At 39.0% G+C, this 22,473-nt stretch overlaps 2 protein-coding genes across 4 annotated transcripts in view; both read right to left on the reverse strand.

The window, feature by feature from the left end:
* Positions 1–531: 531 nt before the first annotated feature.
* Positions 532–22,473, reverse strand: part of LOC121638165 (LIM and calponin homology domains-containing protein 1-like) — a 29,685-nt gene continuing 7,743 nt past the window's right edge. The window contains exons 2-24 of one of the 3 annotated variants that reach the window (XM_041982722.1): positions 19,608–19,678; positions 19,429–19,498; positions 19,225–19,331; positions 19,082–19,112; positions 18,880–18,990; positions 18,027–18,154; positions 17,754–17,824; positions 15,994–16,195; positions 8,599–8,634; positions 7,823–7,952; positions 7,578–7,726; positions 6,788–7,439; positions 5,669–5,998; positions 5,110–5,191; positions 4,958–4,983; positions 4,641–4,754; positions 4,388–4,480; positions 4,096–4,297; positions 3,900–3,999; positions 3,397–3,471; positions 3,189–3,297; positions 2,520–2,622; positions 532–2,014 (exon numbers count right to left, since the gene is read on the reverse strand). In XM_041982722.1, the coding sequence (XP_041838656.1) occupies positions 1,989–2,014; positions 2,520–2,622; positions 3,189–3,297; positions 3,397–3,471; positions 3,900–3,999; positions 4,096–4,297; positions 4,388–4,480; positions 4,641–4,754; positions 4,958–4,983; positions 5,110–5,191; positions 5,669–5,998; positions 6,788–7,439; positions 7,578–7,726; positions 7,823–7,952; positions 8,599–8,634; positions 15,994–16,195; positions 17,754–17,824; positions 18,027–18,154; positions 18,880–18,990; positions 19,082–19,112; positions 19,225–19,331; positions 19,429–19,498; positions 19,608–19,678 (3,018 nt within the window). In that variant the 3' untranslated portion in view covers positions 532–1,988. The remainder of the gene's footprint in view (positions 2,015–2,519; positions 2,623–3,188; positions 3,298–3,396; positions 3,472–3,899; positions 4,000–4,095; positions 4,298–4,387; positions 4,481–4,640; positions 4,755–4,957; positions 4,984–5,109; positions 5,192–5,668; positions 5,999–6,787; positions 7,440–7,577; positions 7,727–7,822; positions 7,953–8,598; positions 8,635–15,993; positions 16,196–17,753; positions 17,825–18,026; positions 18,155–18,879; positions 18,991–19,081; positions 19,113–19,224; positions 19,332–19,428; positions 19,499–19,607; positions 19,679–22,473) is intronic. The other 2 variants (XM_041982723.1, XM_041982724.1) reach the window with 2 other exon arrangements.
* LOC121638166 lies at positions 9,037–15,484 on the reverse strand. The gene is made up of 5 exons (XM_041982726.1): positions 14,778–15,484; positions 14,352–14,594; positions 11,151–11,504; positions 10,927–11,015; positions 9,037–9,216 (listed from the first exon to the last, which is right to left on the reverse strand). The coding sequence occupies exons 1-5, from the start codon at positions 15,074–15,076 to the stop codon at positions 9,140–9,142; spliced, it is 1,062 nt and encodes a 353-aa protein (XP_041838660.1). The 5' UTR covers positions 15,077–15,484; the 3' UTR covers positions 9,037–9,139.

The raw sequence follows: 22,473 nt of genomic DNA on the forward strand, positions 1-22,473 counted from the left end.
TCGAACGCTATCTTCCCACACACATATACTTCCACATTTTCAGATCCACTTGTATATGTCGATCGGATGCAAATAGTCCACCACCTTCTTGATTTTATCCCAGCTATCCAGTTTCAAGAGTATTTGTAAAACTGTCATACCGCCTGGTTCTTCCTGTTCCCTAATTAACATAGGTTCCTAGCTAAATAGTTCCGACGTACTCCATTCAGTCACTGTATGTATATATATATATATATATATATATATATATATATATATATATATATATATATATATATATATCAGATCAGGCAAGACATTTGTTCAACAAAGGCTAATCTTTGTATTAAACCTGTCCAAATTTGTGACCCTTTCTAAATATTTCCAGGTTGCAATTTTTGGCCATTGAAAATGTTTAAAAATGCCATGGCCAAACTCAGTATTTGGATGACAGAATCTGATTGAACACAGAACTTGCTTATACACCCATACTTTTGTTCTGTTTGATGTTTTATTCATTTTTGCACATTAGACAATATTTTTTAACACTGGTAAAGGTACTGTAGAACTAAACTGAAAACTTATTGTATGTGGAACAAAGACAGGAAATTGTAATTTGAATACACAATTCTTTCACCATTCTAGGTTCATAAAGGCCAGGTAAAGAAAGAAAGGACTTGAAAACATCCATTCAAAATGTTTTATTGATAAATATATGATTGCTATAAAAGACACTGAGCTCTGTTCCTCTGAAAAATGAAGCTGCGGTCAAGTGTCCAGAAGGAGGTGAGAGAGGAAAGAGTAATTCAGTACATACTCTGGGGAGGCAACACTTGTAAAAGAGGCAGAAGAGGAAATTTTTAGGACAATGAATTTCAAAAGATGGAAAAAATTAACAGGAAAGCAGCAAACAATTTTGTGCCATTGGTTTAGTTAATTTAGGGATTGGAAAAGGGCAGTAGGGATTAAGGAAAGGTTGATCCATGTAACATTTTTTTTGTATTTGCTGGTATGGAACTGTGCTTCAAGTCAAATCACACATTGCATTCATATCTATACATGCACACACTCTTAACAGACATACACACACACACAATGTGCCTAGACCCAGAGGTCTGTGTGAGTGTGAAATACTCTTGCCCTTGCATTCATTACATAAGGCACTGATTCATATGCAGACAGTCAATGAAAAGAAAAAAAAGCCAAAAGATTTATAGGGAAATTATTTAAAATCCAAAGAGTAAGTATCATTACTTAATAACATGCATTATTATTAAAAAAAATTAACAATAAAGAAAAAAGTAGTGTAAGTTAGCCAGATTCTCAAAACTTCAAATGATAAAGATGCTCAACATTAAAGAGGATAGTTCACGTTCCAAAGCTGAGAAAGTAACAACTCCCTGTGAATCTGAGCAATACTTACAATAACTTACATATATATGTTCTTTTTTTTCATGCAAAACTGTAAACACAAACCCCAAAATGAATAAGATAAGAGTAAGGCATTATGACGGTCAAGCTACTCCAGATTATCCAACCCCAAAACTCTTTGCATCACAATTAGAAAGTGGAGTCACATGATCAGTGCAGAAGCTAGAGTTAATGAGCCAGGATTCAGAGATTAAGCAATGTTCAGCTTTAACTGTAACATGTTAGCTTGAGACAGAAAAGATGGGGTGGAGGTGCAAAGGCCTGAACATACTATTTTCTTTCTTATATCAGTGGTACACATATATATATAAAAAAAAGAAGTGTATACATGTGTACAGATAAGAAGTACATCATTAGTACTGCACCAGGAAACCCACATGACAATCCAATTTCTTTGTCATAAACACCCATACAAGCAGTATGTGCATTTCATGACAAGAAAAACAATTATTATTCCAAAGCTTAAATGATTCCAAGACTGTTTCACAAAGTCCAGAATGTGATATAAGGTTCTATAATTTTTCTCCATCCAGTCACTGCCCGTGTTGGTGAGGTTCCAGTTTCAAGAAAACAAGTAATCATAATGTGGTGGGCTGACCTCTGCCTGCAAGCAAACACAAGGAAGCATGATTTAACATTTGACTGATTTTAGAGGGTTTGTCTGTTCTCAGTCTGGGAGGAAATAGACTTAGATTAGAAGATGGCAAGGAAGAGACAAAGTCTAAGAAAAGGCTGAAAGCCAAAGAGAAAAATATTCTTTTAGTAACTAAAACGTGGTGAAGATAACTTATCTGTAGCATTTCTCTTAAATGAAGTTCTTCTGAATCTTTTAAGTCTTTCTATTATTCTCTGTGCTCTGCTCAGGGTTCACAGTTTGCGTTTTTATATATGAATGCATTAAAAAACTGTTGTGACTGAAATCATAAATAGGTTTTCAACTATGGTTGATACAAACAGAGCAAATAAATACCCTTTTGTGAATTTGGAAGAAATACTCCAGTTTGTAGCAGCTTCTTGCCACACGCACATAAAAATATGTAGTTGCAACATTAATGGTAGAGTCTTACAACTAATGCAAGACTATTTCATGTGCCAGCCTTTGTTCTCACCCCGAGATGCAAGATAGCACTCATGACAGCTCAGGAGTCCGTTGCGAATTCGTACGTCAGTCCCTGCAGTGGCGTCTCCCAGTTGCCCGTTGCACACTCCACACTGAAACAAAAAAATACAGATTACAAACACTGAACACACAAGCTGTAGTTTCAGACATTCCTGTCATTTTTATGAATCCCATCTACCTAAAATGTACAAAGGATTGCTAAGCTTTTCACATCATCAAGTTAAAGGCTCCCTCTGTTAAATTTCATAATTATTTCACGTGTGCGACACAGTGGCAGCTGGTAGTTGAAGCAAAGTATGAAACAAAAGAACTGCAAACCGACATAAATGAGAGGCTGTTTGCAGAACTGACAGTTAATCAGCAATGCTTACAGGGATAACTCATCCCATCAAAACTGGGTGTAGATTCATGACTAAAACTGTGCGTATGCATTCTTTTTTGGACCAGATTCACAAATGTATGTTTCCCAAAATGTAAAAACAATATTTATAAAATTAACAATAAGGAAATAACTTTTTTTTTGTTTCCAGCTCACAACATTGTTACATTGCTATAAAAACTTGTGTGAGCTTGGTCTGAAAAATGTGTGAGGTTAGCACATTCTCACCACACACTGCATGGTTTTTGCATGAATTGTTGCCCTGCTACAAAATCGTACCTTGAAACACTGTATGTGGAAAAACAGTCCCAGAGTATCGATGATCATTGCAGCTCCTTTTCCCAGAGGTTTTGAACAACCAGAACACAGTCGCTTTCCACTCACACATCTACACACAAACAGAAGGTAATCACTATTATTCACTTTGGTAAAAATAGATCCCTGGCCTTTCAGATGTTTAATTTTGTATATGTGTTAGCATCATCACCTGCTGGGTGAGGGAGGCTGAGGTGTAGAAGGGGAGGACTGCTGTTTGCTTGTTACAACATCATGTGATCCTGATCTGAAGTACAAACCAAAAGAAACAACCTCAGCAACATATTTTTGAAGAATGAGATGCATATATTGACATCTTTCATTTTTAGTTGCCATAAAACACTGAAACACCACTAAACAAGTTAACGTTTTCTCTTGTATTTGTATGTTTATGACTAAATGTCTTTTTATTAATAATATTACTTTTTTTAGCAGCTTATCCGTTTTGTTTTGTTTTATGGGAACATGCCGCCCAGTGAGGATGTACCATTAACGTTGTACACAATACTGAGAAAATTTCTTCAGTCTCTGCAGCTCGATTCTGTGTTTTTGTTTTGTAAAGCAGAGAATTCCATGTGGACATAAAACATATTAATGATACGTTTCCATTTATTTTCAACTTAACTCATGACATTTAAATTAAGTAAATAACGTAAAATCCTCATGTATACATACCTTTTCACACTTTGTGTCTGGATCAGCTGAGAGTTACGGTCCAGAGAGGATGTTTTCCACAGCTCCTGTTTCTTTGAAGGTTCAGCATCACATGAAGAGTCTACAAAAGTATACAATAACAGCAATCACTCATAAACTGATCCAGGACGGAGTGACCTGTGCATGCAGACATGTGAACCATTAGGTGAATGATTACCCTGAAAAAAATGCAGCTTAGAAGCATGCTGATCCTCTTTGCATGTGGATATTTTTTGTCCATTCTGCATCAAGGGCACATTTCTTGTCCCTGTGTTTTTGTTTTCTGTTGCAGACGGAGTTGTCACCATGTGTCCTGACTGCTGGTGCAATAAGCCAGTAGGACTGAGGGGTGTCACAGTTTCCTCTAAAATTCGTCTCTCCTAAAAGAGGTAACAGACAAACACAGATGAAAATACAAGAAAAACAAAACAGGAAGCAATATTTGATTTTTTTTTAATAAGTGTTTCAACCTCTTCATTGTGTTTTCTCTCCTCCTCCTCCACCTCTAACTGTGCCTTCTCCCACTCTTTCTTCAGTTTTTCTTGCTCTCTCTGGTATTGTTCCTGATAAGAAATACTGCTGATGTTAATAGAATACGCATAAGAGCACACGTGTGACACACAAATAAAACATACACACATATACACACATTCAGTAAGTGTGTCACCTATTCTCCGCAAAGCAGTTGCAGAACCATGCATTCACATCATTTCACTACAGTACCTGTAGGAGGCGTTCTTGCTCCTGTTGCCACCTTTCCAAGCGTTTACGCTCCTCATTGGGGTCCCAGACCCAGTGATTAACACGTTTAGCCAAGTTCAACATGGGGGTCTCAATCTACCCAAACCCGACCATCAATCGCACACATGCACACACACATATATAAACGGACCAAAAGGACAGAGAGAGAGGAAAGGTGAAGATACAGGTCTGACTACAGTACCTACAGTGACCACTGGAGACAAAGGGTCAGGACAGGATCAAATTTAAGGATGAAGGAGAAAAAAAAAAAGAAGTTGGAGCTGCTTAGAGGTACTCACAGTTACGTTGCTCTCTTCAAGTCCCTCTGTGAAACCGGACAGAAGCAGATGGAGTAATTACAAACACTAAAAGAAAGTGACAGAACCTCTGTAGGGAGAGAGGATACTGCCATTGAAATTTATTTCTGACTGACAAAAAGGGAGAGTTTTACCTGCAACAGTGGGAGAATATTCTTGCATGCTGCTTGGAGATGCAGCTGCCTGAACATTTTGCTCTTCTACAGGTGTCCAAGCCTGAAGGGAAAATTATATAACACTGAAAATACCCGCTGAGCAATAAGCAGATCTTTTAAATGCTTTGTTCTTCAGGAATTCACTGACTTTTGTTTATGTAAATGTTTGGTAAAATGTACCAGGAGAAACCAGAAACTTGCTTTACATAAAAGATCCATCACAGAAAAGGAACTAAAAAAGTTTGAGGCCAGATTTGGGTTCCTCACTGAGGCAGAATAATCTAACAGTGACCTCTGGAGGTGCACGCGAGTCCAAGGTTTGACGCCGCACTGCCACCTTTTAATTCAGTAAATCTAACTTAATTTCATGTCTTTGGTGACCATTCCTGGAAACAAGGCACCAATTTATCTGCTTTTTTATGCAACAGTAACAACCTTGATGGAGCAGAGCATAAACACTACTGCTTGTTTGTTTTAGTAAATTGGATTAAACTAAATAAACAGATGCTGTCTTCTAACATGTTACTTGTTCTATTACCTGTTCGTTACTTTGGATATCTGGTTGAAGCGGCTCCACATGAGTCTGAGTGAGTTCTGTCACAATAGTGGTAGTGATGATACAGTTGCGGCCTCCAATCAGGGAGCTGATTGTGGAGCCTGAAGTCGATGTTGATTTGTCCTTTAGTGGAAGCGCCACCTGCTCTGCAGTCTTTGGATTTTCCACAGCCTCCTCAGCAGCAACGTCTTTCTCTGTCTGTTTGGAGGAAACTTCTTTGTTTTCCTGCACTGATTCCAGAGGGGTTGTAGGTGGAGATGGAACAGTGAAATCCTCTGTCACCTCTCCATTCACTCGCACCAACCCGTCCATCTGAAGAAGACACGGAAGAAATATGTTACTCTGAGCCCCATTTAGCATTCATAAAAGTATACAAAGAGTGTTTCAATTAGTTTGAAAATGTTTCTGAATGCAGACTTAAAGAGTTAGAAAGGTTTATTTTGTACCCAATTTGCTAAAATGTAGAATTTCTGCAACGTTAACATTAATTCTGGCTTTATAACCACAGTAGGAATTACAGTTGTAGAGGAATACATTAGCAAATGCCTACATTTGCTTACAAATACAATGTAGTGGATCTAAATAAATCTTCAGTTCATATGCGAATGTATTCTCTCACAAAGTTCTTCTAAATAGTCTTAAATATTGCAAGTTAAATCCTGCATTAACTTTCCATTATTGATTGTAAATACTCTCTTTTCACTAAAGTTTATGAATGATTTATTTTACTACATTGATTATCAACAGAAAAAAGGCATCACTATACATATTTTCAGTCCTCTACAAACATGTAGATAGATTGGTGCAGAAAGAAGTCTGTCAATACAGACAACAGAAATTAAATAAATAGATTGAATGCTAGTCAGAGATTTTGCTTTGAGGAAGTTAAAAGACACATTTTTCCGTTTTTGAAGGAGGCTGACACTTAAATGCTTTCACACTGCAAGAATAGAACTAAAAAAACAAAGCAGCTTCGGGGATGTGGACATAGAAGTTAAAGTAAAACGCCTCCAAGCTGCAAACATTGTGAATTTGAGCTCAGGTGATAACACAGGAGCAATTAAATTACCTATAAGATGAGTGGTGATATGGAGACCTTACCTGGATGGGTTTGTGTCCTGATAGCGTGTTCCTGGGCTGGCCGTAGGGCTTGGCCACCAGCAGGGGTAGAGGTCTGCAGGGTGCAGATAAAGGGGAGGGGAGCGACTGTGCAGGTTGCGCTGGTTGGGGCTGCACTTGAGCATCCTGAGGGGAAGTTTGTTGAGTCTGGGGTTGTGCTTCTTCTGTAATTGGCTGTTTCTGATGAGTGGATGGAGACTCTGTCAGTAGAGCTGGTGCTTCTTGAAGCTGTAGTGACTGAGGTGGCACATTTTGTGAGTTTGTCTCAGTAGAGACAGGACTGTTTGGTGTATTAGAGCTGCTGGAGATGGCACCTGATTTCTCTCGATCATGAGTTGCATCTATATCCAAGTTTTCAATTCTTTTGCATTCCTGGTTGACTAAAACAGCCAAGTCTGGTTTGTGCAGACGGTCCAACATCTCTGAGTTATTAACAGGTGATGTTGGCTTGTTCTCCTGTTCTGCCTGATTCAGGTCCTGCTTGGGTTTTGCGGTGGATCTGGGCAGTTTTAGGCTGTCGAGTGTTGCATCACTTATTGTGAAGCGGAGAGCATATCGCTCTAAAACCAAAGCGGCCTCCTCTGGTGTTGCTGCATTTCTAAAAGCCTCACACAACTCTGCTTCTCTGCGCTCCCTAGAAAAGAAACACCAGTTGAGAAGCACAAAGCGTGTCGTAAGAAGGTAGCATTTTAATCAACATTTGGCCCAAGTTAGAAAACACGGAAATAGTTTTTTTCCACGTTAAAGGCAACAGTAACTGTAGTTTCCTTACTTCTCTTCTACAATCTTTTTGTAAGTCTTAATGCCCTTCTTCTTATCTCCCTCCTCCTTCATCTTTTTTTCCATTCTCTTCCTCTCCTCCTCTTTTTTGATTAGGTCCTGTGACGCACTGCGGCGGCGATTTTTCCACCGGGCCAAGTCCTGTCAGAGATTCACAGTGTTAATCTGAGTTAATTCTGTTATTTAAATTACACTTAACCATGACCACTCTCTATTTTAGTACTACAAGTCCCTTACATCTTGCCAATGGTCCTCCTCTTCCAGTAAACTGTTATACTGCTCATGCATGCGCTCATAACGTGATTGACTCAGTGATGGCATGTGTCCCACTTCCTCCTCGTTAACCATATCAGTCATGCTTACGCTCCTGCAAAGAAAGACACCATAGATATTAGGTTTGTAAAATATGGCTTTGAAACTCATCAGATTTAAATGATTTATTACACATATCAGTCATGTTCATTTGTAACATAACATTTCAAACAAACATGCACAACGAATTATCAATAAGCAGCGGGACAAAAGCAAGAGAAAAACTAGTAGACATGAAGAAATGGTTTGTCCGTAACAGAACATTTTTAAAAAATCTCACAGAAAGACAAACAAAACCAATAACAGCCAACTTAAATGTAAGCATGTAATGTTTGTCTTTTCTGAATATAGGGGATTTATATTTGTCATGTAAAAGTTGCCCCACATGTAAATAGCAACAAAAATCACTAATCACGAAGCAGTTTAACAAGCAATTTATTAAACACAAAAAGTCAAAACACATTCATAAAATTTTATGTTGACATGTATTTGTATTTTCTTTAAAAAAAAGAGGAAAAGATGACAATAAAAAGCTTGATGTTAGTAAACAGATCTGACATGACAAAGCACAAAAATAAGCATCATATCAAGGCGTGTATGTGGATGCTGCATACAGTATTACTGTAACTCTTGTAGTCTTGAAATAGGACGTGCACAGTGTGCACAGATTATCATGCAGACATTCACTTGTGAACACTTACTCGTTGTCTAACAGAAAAGCAACTCGTCGGCTCACCCTAAAACAACAGCAGAATGAAGTGAGTGAGGATGAGAAGAGCCCCACATTTCAAAGTTGCGATTGAGGAGGTGCAATCGCAAACAGAAAGAAAGACCTTCCTGTCACTAATTTCATTGGTATGAAGGAAATAAGTCAAATAAAAAAGAGGATGGTTGAATGGCAGATCTTCTGTCCTCTTTATCAAATCAGAGAAGAAGCTATGAAGGCACATGCAAAAACAGATCAACAGGCATCTCACATCATTGGAGGTAGTTCGTCCTCCATCCAAACCGGTCTGTTTTGTGGTTTCTCATTCACATCCTTCTTTCTCTCTTCCACCTCAGCTCTCTCCACCACTCTCTGCCTCTCCAACTCTTCCTCCTCTCTATGGATCTGAACAGGAGCAGGACTAAGTGGAGGTTTGAATTTCGGAGAGGAGGGAGGTTCAGTCAAATTGCTGACACTGGTGTCAGAGACTATCGTCATGACTCTCTTTTCTTGTTTTGCATCTTCTTTCCTCTCCTTCAGCCCGGGACATATGGGGCTGGTTGGGGCTTTGGAGGGCGAGGCCTGTTGTTCTGCTGCCACGGTAACAATACTGCTGAAACAACGATCCAGTGATAGGACCAGGATTAACAGGAAATACGCTTAAAGGGTAAATCAAAACTGCTTCACAGAAGACAGGAGCTGATCCGCTCTGCTGTGAAATAGACAGAAAGGGCTTACAGCATTAGTCCACTCAAATTTTACAAATATGTCTGTGCTCTTTACTTTCTAGCACCTAGTTATGTAAAAAAAAAAATTTTAACATCTAAAGAGCTGAAATGTCAGATTTCTGACTGTGCACTAGCAAAGTAGAGGCAAACTAAAACTGTGGTTAGGTTTTACTGTTATTATTCATTCCTGGGTTCCCCAGTCTTAACGGATGAAGAAAAGAAACCATGATCATCAAACAAATCATTATTCTTTTGAAGTCATATTTCTGTAGTATTTAGATCTTTTCAGCTTTGTTTTGGTCTCTACCATCTTATGAAGGAAACATCTGTCTCTTAAGCTACTTAATGCTCCACTGGGTCTACCACTAAGTTGCTATGTGAACCTTCATGTAGTTTGGTGCAAGGAAGGCAGTGTACGGTGAATGTATAGAGTTTTTTTTTTGCTAAATATAGCTCCATGATGAAGAAAAATATGAAGAAATAAGAATGACAAAAATGAATAGAAACCATAAACTTCCATGTCAGATGTCTAAACAATGACATGAAATTCAGTATAAAGCTCTGAAGAGAAACGTTACATGAGAAGCAGAATTTTCATTTGGTAAGCTGCATAAGCTAGTTTACATACATAACACAACATACATTTTTTTCTATATGTAAAAATGTCAAGTTGGTTCTAAGGCAGTTTAACACTTGTGGGGAATATTTATATTTGCTTAGGATTAAACAAGTTGAAAAGTTCCCCCAGAAGTAAGTACTAAATCATATAGTTATTTTAATAAAATGTATGAGGTAATCAGTAAATAATTACAGATCTGTTAAAAAGTCTGTTTTTATTTCATTTGAGCAGACAAGCCCTTCAAGCATTTCAAACAGTAGAGTAGATCAGCCACAGTTTACTTACGAATCGTTCCTGTTTTAAGCTTAAATTATACAGACTACAGTCAGCTGCATCCTGTTCAACAGGACCTCAACAGTCATGCCAAATAAAGCCAAAGTTAGACACTACAAACTACAGAAAATATCGTAGTAGTCCAAACAAAGGACAAACAAAGCCAAGCCACATGAGAAACAGATCTGCAAATATATTTTAAAAACAGCAAATCTAAGTCAACCAGTCCTTTTATACTTATCAATCTACATCAGGCATCTAGTCAGTCACCCAAACATGCTGGCAGAGAAACAAAACAAGAACAAAAGTCAGTCAAGTCTCTAATTAAGCACAGAACCCTGGTAATGTTAGTGCTTTAAGTAAACACAATCAAAACTTAATCATTGCCTCCAACATATTCTTTGTTAGTTGCTGTAGCTCATCATCACCACACCCTCATCTTCATTCCAACACGGTAAATACCTGTCACTGCTCATCTTTTCACTTAGCTTGGGTTTGCTGTGTGGCTGCTTCATTGCAGACACTGGGCTGATGTTAAATTTGACTGATCCAGGCACAGGGAGGAACTGGTTGAAGGACTGGTTTGTTCTGATCACACTTGCTTTTTGGAATGATCTGGTCCTTCGGGCCATCATGTCATCTTTCTCCAGGTCAGGCACAGGCTCATTATCATCATACTCATCCTCATTATCATCAAATTCACCTTCGATATAAGACGTTGCTCTGACCACTGTTGGCTCAACTCGTTGTTGAGGTGTTTCCGTGGAATCACTGGGCTGCAGATGGTCCACTCTAAGGCAGAAAATTCTATAACTGAAATAACTAAACATCAACTAGAAAAATCTTTCTTAAGAAGCAAACAACACCAAGCTAACTGTTAGTGGGTCCTTCAGCATGTTAAATGGTAAAAATCAAATCTCAGCCCACCTGGTGCTCTGTTTCTTTGCCCTGCTTGTCTGCACTTTCTTTTTGTTGCACGGAGCAGCATCAGTGCAAAACTCATCTTGTGTGTAGCGCTTAGAGCCTGGCAGAGGCAGGAAACGGTTGTAATTCACCGTAGCTGCACTTTGTTTATGGAAAACTCCTGTCCTTCTTGCCATCATGTCATCTTTTTGAAGATCTGGGATTAGCTCCTCTTCTTCTTCATCCGCACATTCTATTCTCTCTTCATATTGAGCAAGTTGAGCATCTAACTCAGCAGCAGTAGGAGTGGATAGGGTGGTCCAGGGTTGGGGGTCCGCAAAGGCAGGGGCAGTTTGATTAGGGTCAGCATCCACATGGCTGTTGGAGTATTGATAAAGCACAAACCAGAGCAGCAAAGATTGGGTAATCAATACCCATAAAATGCTGCAACTGTAGCTGTAATATCCAGGCATAAGCATGCAGAAAACAGGCCAGTAGGAGTAAAAAATACAGAGTGGAAAAGAATTCCAAATAAAAAAACACTCAAGCTGCATATCTACAAAACGTACAAACAAGATTGATAGCTTAAAAGAGAAAAAAAAAACTTAAATGAACATTATGTAATGTATAAATGGTGCATTTATTATAGTCTGCTCTGCTACTCCTCAAGCTGAATTTGTGAAGATAAAAAGGATCTCAGGGGCTTGCTTTAGTTTAAAAGCTAGCATCAGATAAATGCTAGCTACTACAGAAAATAAAAAGAGAAGCTGAGCTTGTATTGTCCATGGTTGGTACCAAGTCAGCACTAATATTTGGATGTTTACAAAATCTACCTGCCATTAGTTTTGCCGAGTGCCAAACATTAACAAGCATTTCGAAAAAGTAGGCCAAAATGTTGGTATTGCTGTTTGGCCATGATATGTTTTAGCTACAAAAATTCTTGTCAGTGTTGAAAGACCAGACAACCATATTTTAAATTAATTTAGAGACAATTTCTGACACTTGCACATAAGCAAGCACTGAAATATGTGTAGTAATGTAAAAGCACCTGAAGCATCAACTTGCCTGCTGATTTATCTCTTATTGCATTGTGTTCATGCATGTGTTTGCGCATCTTTGTTTTTTTTTTTTAACTACAAGCAAATCAATGCAATGCAGTGCAACAGAGAAGTGCATTCAAACTACACATTATACTTATTCAAATAGGAACAATTGGAGCTTAAAATGTAAAGGACTTACAGTGACAAGCAATGCAATTAACTGATTGAATAAATAATGCAACAAAAAAGGAACTGTTGTTCCTCAGTGCAGTCCAGACTAATGCAGGCGACTTTGGATTCGAGCCACTGCTCGTTGTCTTGCATTTGGCCTCATCCATACCTGCGTTCCCGCTCTGAAAGCTGGGAGCCCAGGCCAATGGTAGGCATGGCTACTGTTGCCTTGGAAAGGAGTCGTCTAAGCAACTCTGTCTCCTCCCATTTACTTGTCATGATCGGGACTAGAGGCTGCTCGATCTCAGTCACGCCCCCAAAGGTCACAACTTTGCTGTGACCCCGTCCAGCCTTTGCTGATCTGCTGAAAGGGCTTCCATAATTTTTCTCCAGACAAGCCTGACACACAGGGGCTGGGCTATCCTCACTGTAAATACAGTCTCACAAATGAGGAGAGGGCCACAAACAAAGACACAGTCACAGACGGACAAAGCCAGGACAACCAGCAACAGAGCAGAAGAGAAAGAAACAGGGTAGAAAATAAATCATGAGCAAGAAGATCAGACAATGAAGACAAAAGAGGGATGAGGCTGAAATGTTGAGTCAGACAGGAAGTACGGATGGACACAAAGGGACAGAGCATCTAGTTGTGTATTTTGATCACTTCAACACATCTATGTTCACAAGAACACACTTAGCATTTTATTTTTTCTACTGTAGGTAGCCACATTCTTCAACTCAGAGCTGCTCCTCTGGGAACACAAAAAACTCTTTATCCTATCTCTCATGTCCTAATGACATCAGCACAGTGAGAGAAAAACAAAGCAGAGGCAGTGCTCACAGCCAACAGTTGCCTCTTTTTTTGGTCACACACACACACACAAACACACACACACACAGAGGGTCCCATACACTCTGGCTAATTCCCTGCTTTAATTCAATGACGGTCAAAGAAGAAAGAGGACTGAAGTTTACAATTATGAGGCAAATAAACAAGCAGATGAGAACATGGGGAACAACACAGAAAAAGAGAAGAGAAACTGAACGAGGAGGTGTAAGGCTGATCCATTTACATGGAACAGATTAAATGTCAACTATTAAATTAACCACCTTCTGTTTTGATAAAAGAATAATTGATAAAAAAAAATTTAAAGAAAAAAATAGTTAAAAATTTTCTAATATTAAAATGTTTTTCTTTGTGTTTTTACTCCTCTATAACACTAAACTAATTATCTTTGGGCTAAGGGCAAAACAAGACATCTGGGGATGTTACCTTGGGATTTGGAAACCGCCAATGTTTCTACAAACTAACACAATTTTTTTTTAAATAATCTGCTCATTTAAGACTTTTTAGTCAAAAGTGAAGCCATGATTATTTAATACATTTACTCACTGACATCATATATTAACTGAATTTTATAAAGATGTTTTTAATTTGTAGTTGTTCTCCTTCTAACCAGACTTTCAGCAAAACAAAATCCACAAAACCACCATTTCTTTTATCTCAACCAACTAGTTTTCATAATTGTTGGAAAGCTAAATTCTATTTAAAACTAAAATGCCCTGATTGGAAGAGGGTCTAAATCTGCCTGCTGAATATTGTGCTTTAATTAATTTACAAGCTGCAACAAATTACGTCTTTCATTGTCTTCACTATTCAGCCATGTATTGCATGAATCTGGACAGAAGAAAAATGGTTTATATGAGTTTCCGGAGCTCAAATAAACTACAAGCTGCTGTTTACAGAATATATAACTAATATAATACGAGCTGCAACTTCACATGGAGGTTTTCTGTATAGATGAATAACTCTTGTATTCTTACAGTGATCCCGCAATGATCTGCCCAAGACTGAACCAAAACTACAACTCAATGGTCACTAACCATACACACACATACACATGTACAACAAACACTGCTAATTCTCTCATCAGTTTTTAAACATACCACACCCTGGCATACAGCAGTGCACTGTACTACATGTGTGCACAGAATGAGTGTGTGTGTTGGGCACCTGGGTTCGGTTATCTTGAGTCTCTCCCACTTCTGCATATCTGCCTGGCTCATGGAGGAAGAAACAAAGCTCATTGGTCCGCCCTTGTGAGGCAGAGGTTTACTCTGAGCCCGCCTAAGAGCCAGGTCATCCCTCTGCTTATTAGGCACTGCCTTAACCCTTCCCTCTTCTCCCTCATCCTCCTCTTCCTTTAGGAAGGGGTTGTCTCTGCGAGTAATGATGTCAGGGTCTGCTTCCTTCTCACTGTCCAATCATTATGCAGCACAGGGGCATCGTGTGACACGCATTCCAGTCAGACACACACACACACACACACACACACACACACATACGTGAAGCCAAATTCCCCAAGGAAAGCAGGAAACATGAGAAATTTAGAAAGGAGTTAAAGGAAATGGAATAAAAACACCAACGCACACAGCTAACCTGATCTCTTTCTCTTGCTGTGTTTGTTGTGAGGCTCGTCTGATGCCCTCCCAGCGTTCCCTGTCTTTACTGGTACACACAGGAGGAGGGACGAACTGATGCACTTTGGGAACAATGGGGCCGGGATGAACTCGTCTGGATGCTAAGTCATCTTTATGGACATCAGGAACTTTCCGTTTCTCTGCTACCTCTTCTCCATCAGAAGAGGAATCCCATGCAGATTTTTGTGAGTTCAAAAAATCATTGTCACAGCGAAGGATGATGTTTGGGGATGGTGTCCGGGTTTCCTTTTCCTCCATTATGGGAGGGCTGGAGTTGGAAAGAGGATGCCGCAGCAAAGTAATTTCAGGGAGGATTCTAAGTCTTTAGTGCAGTTTTTTTTTGTTTGTTTTTAACTGAAGCAGACTTGTGCAGGTTGGATTTAACATGTGACCCAAACATCAGAAAGTCAGGCAGATTAGTGAAAGCTTGCAGTCAGATGTATCTGTTGGTCCACCAGAAAATAGGGACTTCTTACACAGCCCAAAGCAGATTTTCAATTAGGTCGCATTCCTGTCCACTGAAACCTCTATCACAATACAAATTATTAACATCTTTCTACAACACCGGCAATAAAAACTCTTGTCAGTTTTCCCCACAAATCAAGACGCTATGGCACAAATTTCATCACAAAACAAGTAAGACAGCTTCACACACCCAAATGTCAATCCAAAACATCATTGTAAATGTGGTACAAAACTCAAATTTTCTAGTACAACTTCTGTTAGTGAATGCAAACAAAGCTGTTGAACCACAGCAACGGCAGCAGCTCTCATGCCCGTCCACTCTGACCTGTTGTAGCGAACAGCAGCAGGAAGAACTTTAATTCCTGCTTTCTGCAACTTCTGCAACCTCCTCTGCTGGTCCAGCACTTCCTGGGTGATCGTTTCCTCTTCTTCTTTTAGTTTTTCATCATCACTCTCAGGTGCCCAAGTGACAGTCTTGGGAGTTTTGTGCTGCAGTCTGGTTCTTTTACTTTGTTCTGGAGTAGCTTGAGTGTGACTAAGGATCGCACAGGTAATAGCAGGGAAAGAATAAGGATCCAAGTTTGTTTGTTTGTTTGTTTGTTTTTTTTTTACCTTTCCTTCAGATCAGCATTTTTTTTTCTCTGCATATGTCTTATAAAATACAGAAAATTAGAATTTGACAGAACGATTTACAGTGTGCTGGTCATTACCTTCTCTGCTCTCCCTCATCTGTATGTTGTTTCCGTCGCGGAGTCGGGATGTAAGAGCAGGCATTGGTTCGATTGGGAAGAAACTGGTTAAAGGGAATGGAGCTTCTTGATTCACTGCTGGCAGTCCGTCTGGCCAACATGTCATCCTTCCGCACATCTGGCTTTCTGCCGGAGGCATCGGCCTCTGAGTCGCTGCCTCGTCCTGAGCAACAGGACATCGAAAATAAGATCATTTTTTAATTATAACAAATTTTGCAAATATACAGGATCTAGTTCACACCTAGTAGTAACTCAGTCTGAATCTAGGTAAGTTAACACAAAATAAACATAGAAATAAACTCTTTTTATTTAATTTGAAATAAAATTGTTATTAGAAAATGCAATTGTGGTCCACATATTAGAACACTACACTTCCAAATGCTTAAAGTTCTACTCAGGACACATTTTAAAGACTGTATTGTACTTCCTACAACTAATCTAAAAGAACATCTACTACTAATGTTAATGGTACAATGCCTACTACAGCTGCTCGAACTACAATGACCTGCCAAAAGAGTAGTGAGCATGAAGACGGTCAATAGAAGCCACAAATGTAGTGGAGGTATAAACATCTGAGAGATTTCTCCTTTAATGTTTTGCCGCCTGTCCAGCAAAGACTCAGATGAAGATTCCAGTTCTGTTTGCACATTACAGCTAGCAATGGTTGCCACAGCTTCCAGAACTTTTACAGTGCTGAAGCAAACTCCTTCTCAGTATTTCCCCTGTGATGTGTGTTTCATGCTTCTGCCCTGTACTGAGCAATTATTAGTTATTAGATATGTAATGCCTCTTCCAGCTTGATTTGGGAATTGATTTTAGCTTTTAGGGGGTTTCCAAAACATTTTCCTTCCTGCAGAAGGATAATATGAAATAACCTAACTCAGCTTTTTCCTGATAGCTAAAGGCCGGTTGGTAAGATTAGTATGAATTATTAATATAAGATGGATTGAATGTCATGATGCAGATAATACTGATATACAAACCACGGCTCTAAATGTTGTTTCCATTCTCCAAGATGAACTAGCTTAGTATAAAACGCTACGTGAAAGCTGTTGGCAGATTTGAGCATTTGATTTATTCACTGCAACAAACAAATTAAGGTGAGATTATGACTCATGTCTATATTAACTGTTTGGCTGGTGGTGGCCTAATTCTTAATGGCCTGCAGGGAATGTAGGGAATGAGGTTATTCCCAGCTCTGCTCTGTCTTTTGTAACTGTGATAAATACATATTTTACTGTAAACTAAAAGACACAAAGAGGAAGTCAATAACTTCCAATTAACACACCCTACCGGGAGATTTTTTACTTTCTTAAGTGTTTCCCGTGTTTAAATCTCTAATTATTGCTACTTAGGTCAAACCCTAGCGCAGAGAGAACACACACTAACACACATATGCACATATACACACAGGCTGTGATGTTCAGCTGTTGTCCACACTGTCTGAGCAGCCATCTTGTACCAAGGTTAAAACCCCAACATGCTGGTGAACAGCAGTCTGTCTATTTAGGGATGAGCTGTTAAGCATGTCAAGGAATAGTTAAACACTTTTGTACTTTATTTTTGAGAGTTTTAGTAGAATATTACTATCGCTAACATGTTTGTGCTTTAAGGTGGTTAAAATAGTGGCATGGATAAGAAGTAATGGAAACCAGCCTGTAGTTGGCTTGGCTCTCTATAAATAATAATGTAAAAATATATGTATATTTATCATAACCGACCATCACTGTTGCCTCGATTCACCACATCAGGGGAAGGGCTGTGCTGTGAGCGGGAGCCAAATGAATCCAAACTGTATAAAAGAATGAAAAATGAAAAGAATAGAATAAATATTAGATTTTAAATTTGACAATTTAACTCACACATTGAACATTTGTTTTAATGCAAAAGCAGACTCTGTGATAAGAGTTCAACTAAGCTCCTCATAAATGATCTTAAATATACCCGTAAGAGCCACATTTATGTGTGTTTATGCGCTGACAGCTGTCTCTCACCTGTCGAGGGAGTTGTCTCGAGTGTGTCGGGGTGGAGAGAGAGATTCACTCCTCTCTGAATCCCAGCAGTCATAGCCGCTGTCTCTAACGCTGCGTTTCTGAGGACTGTCACCTGTCTCCTCATTTTCCTACAAACACAAAGCACATCAGATAACAGCAGAGCTGAGTTAAACAGAAAAAATGGAGAAACTTACTTATAAAACAAAACACAGGTAGTTATTGGTCTACTCTTGCATGAAAAACTGCAGTAACATTTTTAGATATAATGTGTAAAACCTGTCTGTCTATATTCGTATCCTGTTTGCATTAGTTGTGTTGCAACAAAAACAAATGTTTCTGTGCATGTGTTTTCCTGTACCCTAATAGAAACAGGAAATTAGGCTAACTTATCTGTCCCATGCACCTCCTCTACATCCCAACAGGTTTTTTTATTTATGCATCTTGCCTCAATCTCCAACCACCCTCCTTCCTCACTCTTTTCAATTTTCATACCTAAATTTCACAACAATGTACTGGATTTTTTAAGGTCTGGATATTAAGTGCAACACATGTACTAGACTAAAAGACATTGGCAGTTTGAGAAGTGTTCTCACTACTTCTGGAAATAGTCAGGTTGCTGATGTTCCCCATTATAACAACTGCCACAAGTATACAGATATATATTGCATGCTTATTTTCGGATCAATGTGAGCTCACAGTCAGTACCTGTATTTCTTGGCAGGCTAAGGTCAGAGTGCTGTTTGGTCTGCCTGACTTGGAAGTTTGCAATATCACATGCAGATCCTCTGGGTCATGTCTAGAAGAATTTACAGCTGCAGTACACATTTTAAACAGTTTCAGAGAGTTCACTCACCACCTTCATTTGAGCAAGAAGCCCTTCAAACTCCTTGAGGTTTAGAGTGGGGCCACTGTAAGAAGCGCAGCCGCTGGCAGCCTTCCCAAGCCAGAACATAGTGTTGAGCACCTGACAACATACATAGGGTTTGCTTCATTTCTGTAAATGCTTAACACATTACAATAATGCAAGAAAAAAGAATGGGGGAAAAAAAACTTACATTTTTTAGTTTACGATTCCAATCAGAGTCCCTAAAAGGAGAAAAGTATGTTACTTATCCTGAAAAATCCAATTAAATTAAACATTCATTGGAACAAAAAGCCACAAGCACTTTTATACATCTACACGTGAAGGCTCATTTACTTTAGGTTAGCTCGTACTGACGTGTCTTGCAAGTCTCCTGGGTCAAACAGCTGTGATCCCTTCAGACCCAACTCCTCGCAGCCCCTCAAGAAGACTGACAGGTTGTCCTAGAAGAAACAGCAGGAGACCAGACAGTCAGTTTATCACTTTGATGAGCAGGGTGGTTTACTGAGGTGAATGTCACAGTGGAGAGTGTCTTCTTACCAGTCCAGCAATGGGGGTGGGAAGTCTGTTGATCTTTTTAACTAGCCCTGGTTTGATAGCACTCAGCAGCCTGAATGGAGGATGGGGGAGAAGAGATTTATTGAGTCTTACAGGAGTTTATGTGTGTTGTTGCTACTTCGGACATTAGAAACTGGAGTGAAGTGGTGTCACAGGCTTACTCGCATAACAGGATGCCGTTTTCTAGTGCACTGCGGAAGTCCTTGTTCCCAAAGCTCTTCCCTGTTACAGCCTGAGGAAGGAGGACAGGAAGCGACAGATGTAAAGGAGGTGGACTGGAAGTAGGGCAGGCAGCTAGCAAATACTGGCTGAATATTTTTTTTCAATGCAAGACAATATGGTAAAGGTCATCACAACTTCTGAGGACTCACATTGTTTTGTGTCAGACGCTAAAAAGAACCCAATGCTCAAAGATATTAGCTGTAAATTGTTCAATTTAAGAAACTAATTCAAGAGGATAATCTGTTGAGCTGCACGGTGGTGTGGTGGTTAACACCGCAACCTCACAGCAAGAAGGTCGCCGGTTCGAGGCTTGGCTGGGGGGGGGGGCTCGAAACTGGGGGGTGGTGGCCTTTCTGTGTGGAGTTTGCATGTTCTCCTTGTGTATGTGTGGGTTCTCTCCGGGTTCTCCGGCTTCCTCCCACCGTCCAAAGACATGCATGATAGGGTTAATTGGTTATTCGAAATTCTCCCAAGGAGAGAGTGTGTGTGTGTGAATGGTTGTTTGTCTATCTGTGTTGGCCCTGCGACAGACTGGTGACCTGTCTATGGTGTACCCTGCGATCAAGATAATGAATGAATCTGTTGATCAGTTAATCAACAAATTAAATGTCTATCCTTTCTGTTAATCCAGGATTTGACACATCACAGAACACTGATCTATCAGTTGTTTTGTTGTTTAAGATTTTTTTTGTTTTTTTAATCAGTGTATATCATATATTCAGTATACTCTTTATTCAATGATATATGTAAAAAAATCACATTTGCTTTTTAGTGATTTTTTTAGTAATTAAAATCATGATAACTTTATGAGTAAGGTACTTAAACTACAGAGTGTTCAGATGTGGCGGAAAAGTTGGAACAAAGTTTGATGGAGCAAAGAATCCTGTCAGTCAAATGCAACCAATTCTGTAATCAGTGTTTTTTTCAGTGCAATAAAAAATATGTGTTGTTCTGTTTTGATTTCATACTGCGGCTTTTTTATAGTAACTTCTTTAACTTCACCAGCAGGACACAGAGTCTTTTCATCTTAATAAAGTTTATCTTAATAAGTAGAATAATGTAAAACTTTCATCACTGTGTAATCTAACTACCAAAAGTAACTGTATTTCAGGGAACGATTCACTTAACCGCAGTCCACATAAGCTGGTTGCACAAGTCAGATCAGAATCACGGTATGTTCATGACTACTTTCAATCATTAGCTGAGCAATGTTACGATAACTGGAAGTGCAATAAAATGCAGTCTTACAAAAGTCAGACCAAAATCTTAAACGAGGTGTTTTAGGTCTAACGTGAATGACACATAAATAATTGCATTGTTTACGTTTAGCCTAAAATAATTTCAGAAGCAGATAATTGGAGACAATTAGAGTAAAATAAATAAAGGGTCAGTCCATTAGAGTGGTGGAAGCAGTCTACTCCTGCTGAAATCCCATTGGCTCAGAGCACAGTGAGCTGTTATCATTTGTGCAGGATTGACTTCTCAGTGTGGACAAGAAACCGATGATGGACAGCTTGGATGCAAGGAAATAAATAGAGAAAAGAATAAGGAAATATATATATGGAAAAGGATAAGAATAACATTTATTTTTCTCTAGATATTTCCCTTATTTATTTATAGTTTTATGCATCTGTCTATATAGTTCACCATTTATTTTGTTATTCATTTCCAGGCTGATTCTTTTTGTGGCACTCCTATCATTCCATACAATGCCACATTGCTAAAACAGGCCTCACTAACAGAGGAGCCTGCTGCTTCACAGCAACCCTTCCCCCACATTTTGTTTCAGATGCAACCAAATTAGAGTGATTCCAGGTCAATGACACACTGCTCTGTGTCCTCATTCTATTCAGTCCAAAATGCCACAACTCACGATAGCCTCTGTCCTTTAACCTGGACTGTGATCTGGATTCTTCCCTGTGCAGTCAGGAGAGAAGAAGAGAATCAGCAAACTAACTCTGATATACTGCCTTAACACCAACCCACACAGATTCAGTCATTTCAGTAGCTGTTGTGTAACCAGCAGCCAAAGATTAAAGGAAAAGAAGAGAGGGTTGAGTGATGCTGTTTAATATGTTTAATCCAGATTAGCACAGATTACTTTTAGCACCAAAACTGTTAAATGCAGGCCCATACTCTTTGATTCTGCTGCTCACATACAGTATAATAGTGGTTGACTATTATAGGTCCTTCAGTGACTAATGCCAACTATTTGGAGACCAGGCCTAAAGACCTGCATTCATTCTGGTTGCAGAGCAGATGCTGTGGACTATGTCTGTCCATTTACTGAAAAAAAAGTATTTTCCAGATAAACGTTTACAGGCAGTCAAAACTATTGTTTCATAATAGCAGCATCTATGAGGCTACATCAACTAAAAATTGGAGATTCTTTTTTTTATATCTAGCCATCTATTAGCATTTCCACACAGCAAAATAAATATAAAATTGATTTGTAGATATCAATTATTTCCAAAGGGCAAATATCAGCTGATTCATTAGGGGCATTATCTGCATGTCACTTACGTTATGTAGTGACACATACATGCTTTTAAAAATACTTCATATAAGTATTTGTTGGCCTGCAAACTCAAATTTAAATTCGTGATATAAATTATCTCTGTCTTTGCTCTATGATTAAATTTTTATAGACAAATCCACATAAGAAACAGATCTGTACAAACCCATACACACACACAAATACACACTGAGAAACATTAAAAGTAGATCTGTAGCAACAAAACAGACTATTGTTTTTTCTTACACAAGTGATGGCCAGATGTTTCCCATTGGCAAGCCCTGCTTTTT

This window comes from Melanotaenia boesemani, chromosome 4 (assembly GCF_017639745.1).
Source record: "Melanotaenia boesemani isolate fMelBoe1 chromosome 4, fMelBoe1.pri, whole genome shotgun sequence".
Classification (NCBI taxonomy): Eukaryota; Metazoa; Chordata; class Actinopteri; order Atheriniformes; family Melanotaeniidae; genus Melanotaenia; species Melanotaenia boesemani.

Bases quoted from the DNA above. Each gene is read 5' to 3' on its own strand.
- LOC121638166 (XM_041982726.1), bottom strand. From the start codon at position 15,076: ATGGAGGAAAAGGAAACCCGGACACCATCCCCAAACATCATCCTTCGC. The intron at 11,016-11,150 runs GTGGGCTGAGAT...TTTCTGCCTTAG, and splicing joins GCAAAGAAACAGAGCACCAG to AGTGGACCATCTGCAGCCCA. The intron at 9,217-10,926 runs GTGAATTTGATG...TCGTTGTTTCAG, and splicing joins AGCAACGTCTTATATCGAAG to CAGTATTGTTACCGTGGCAG.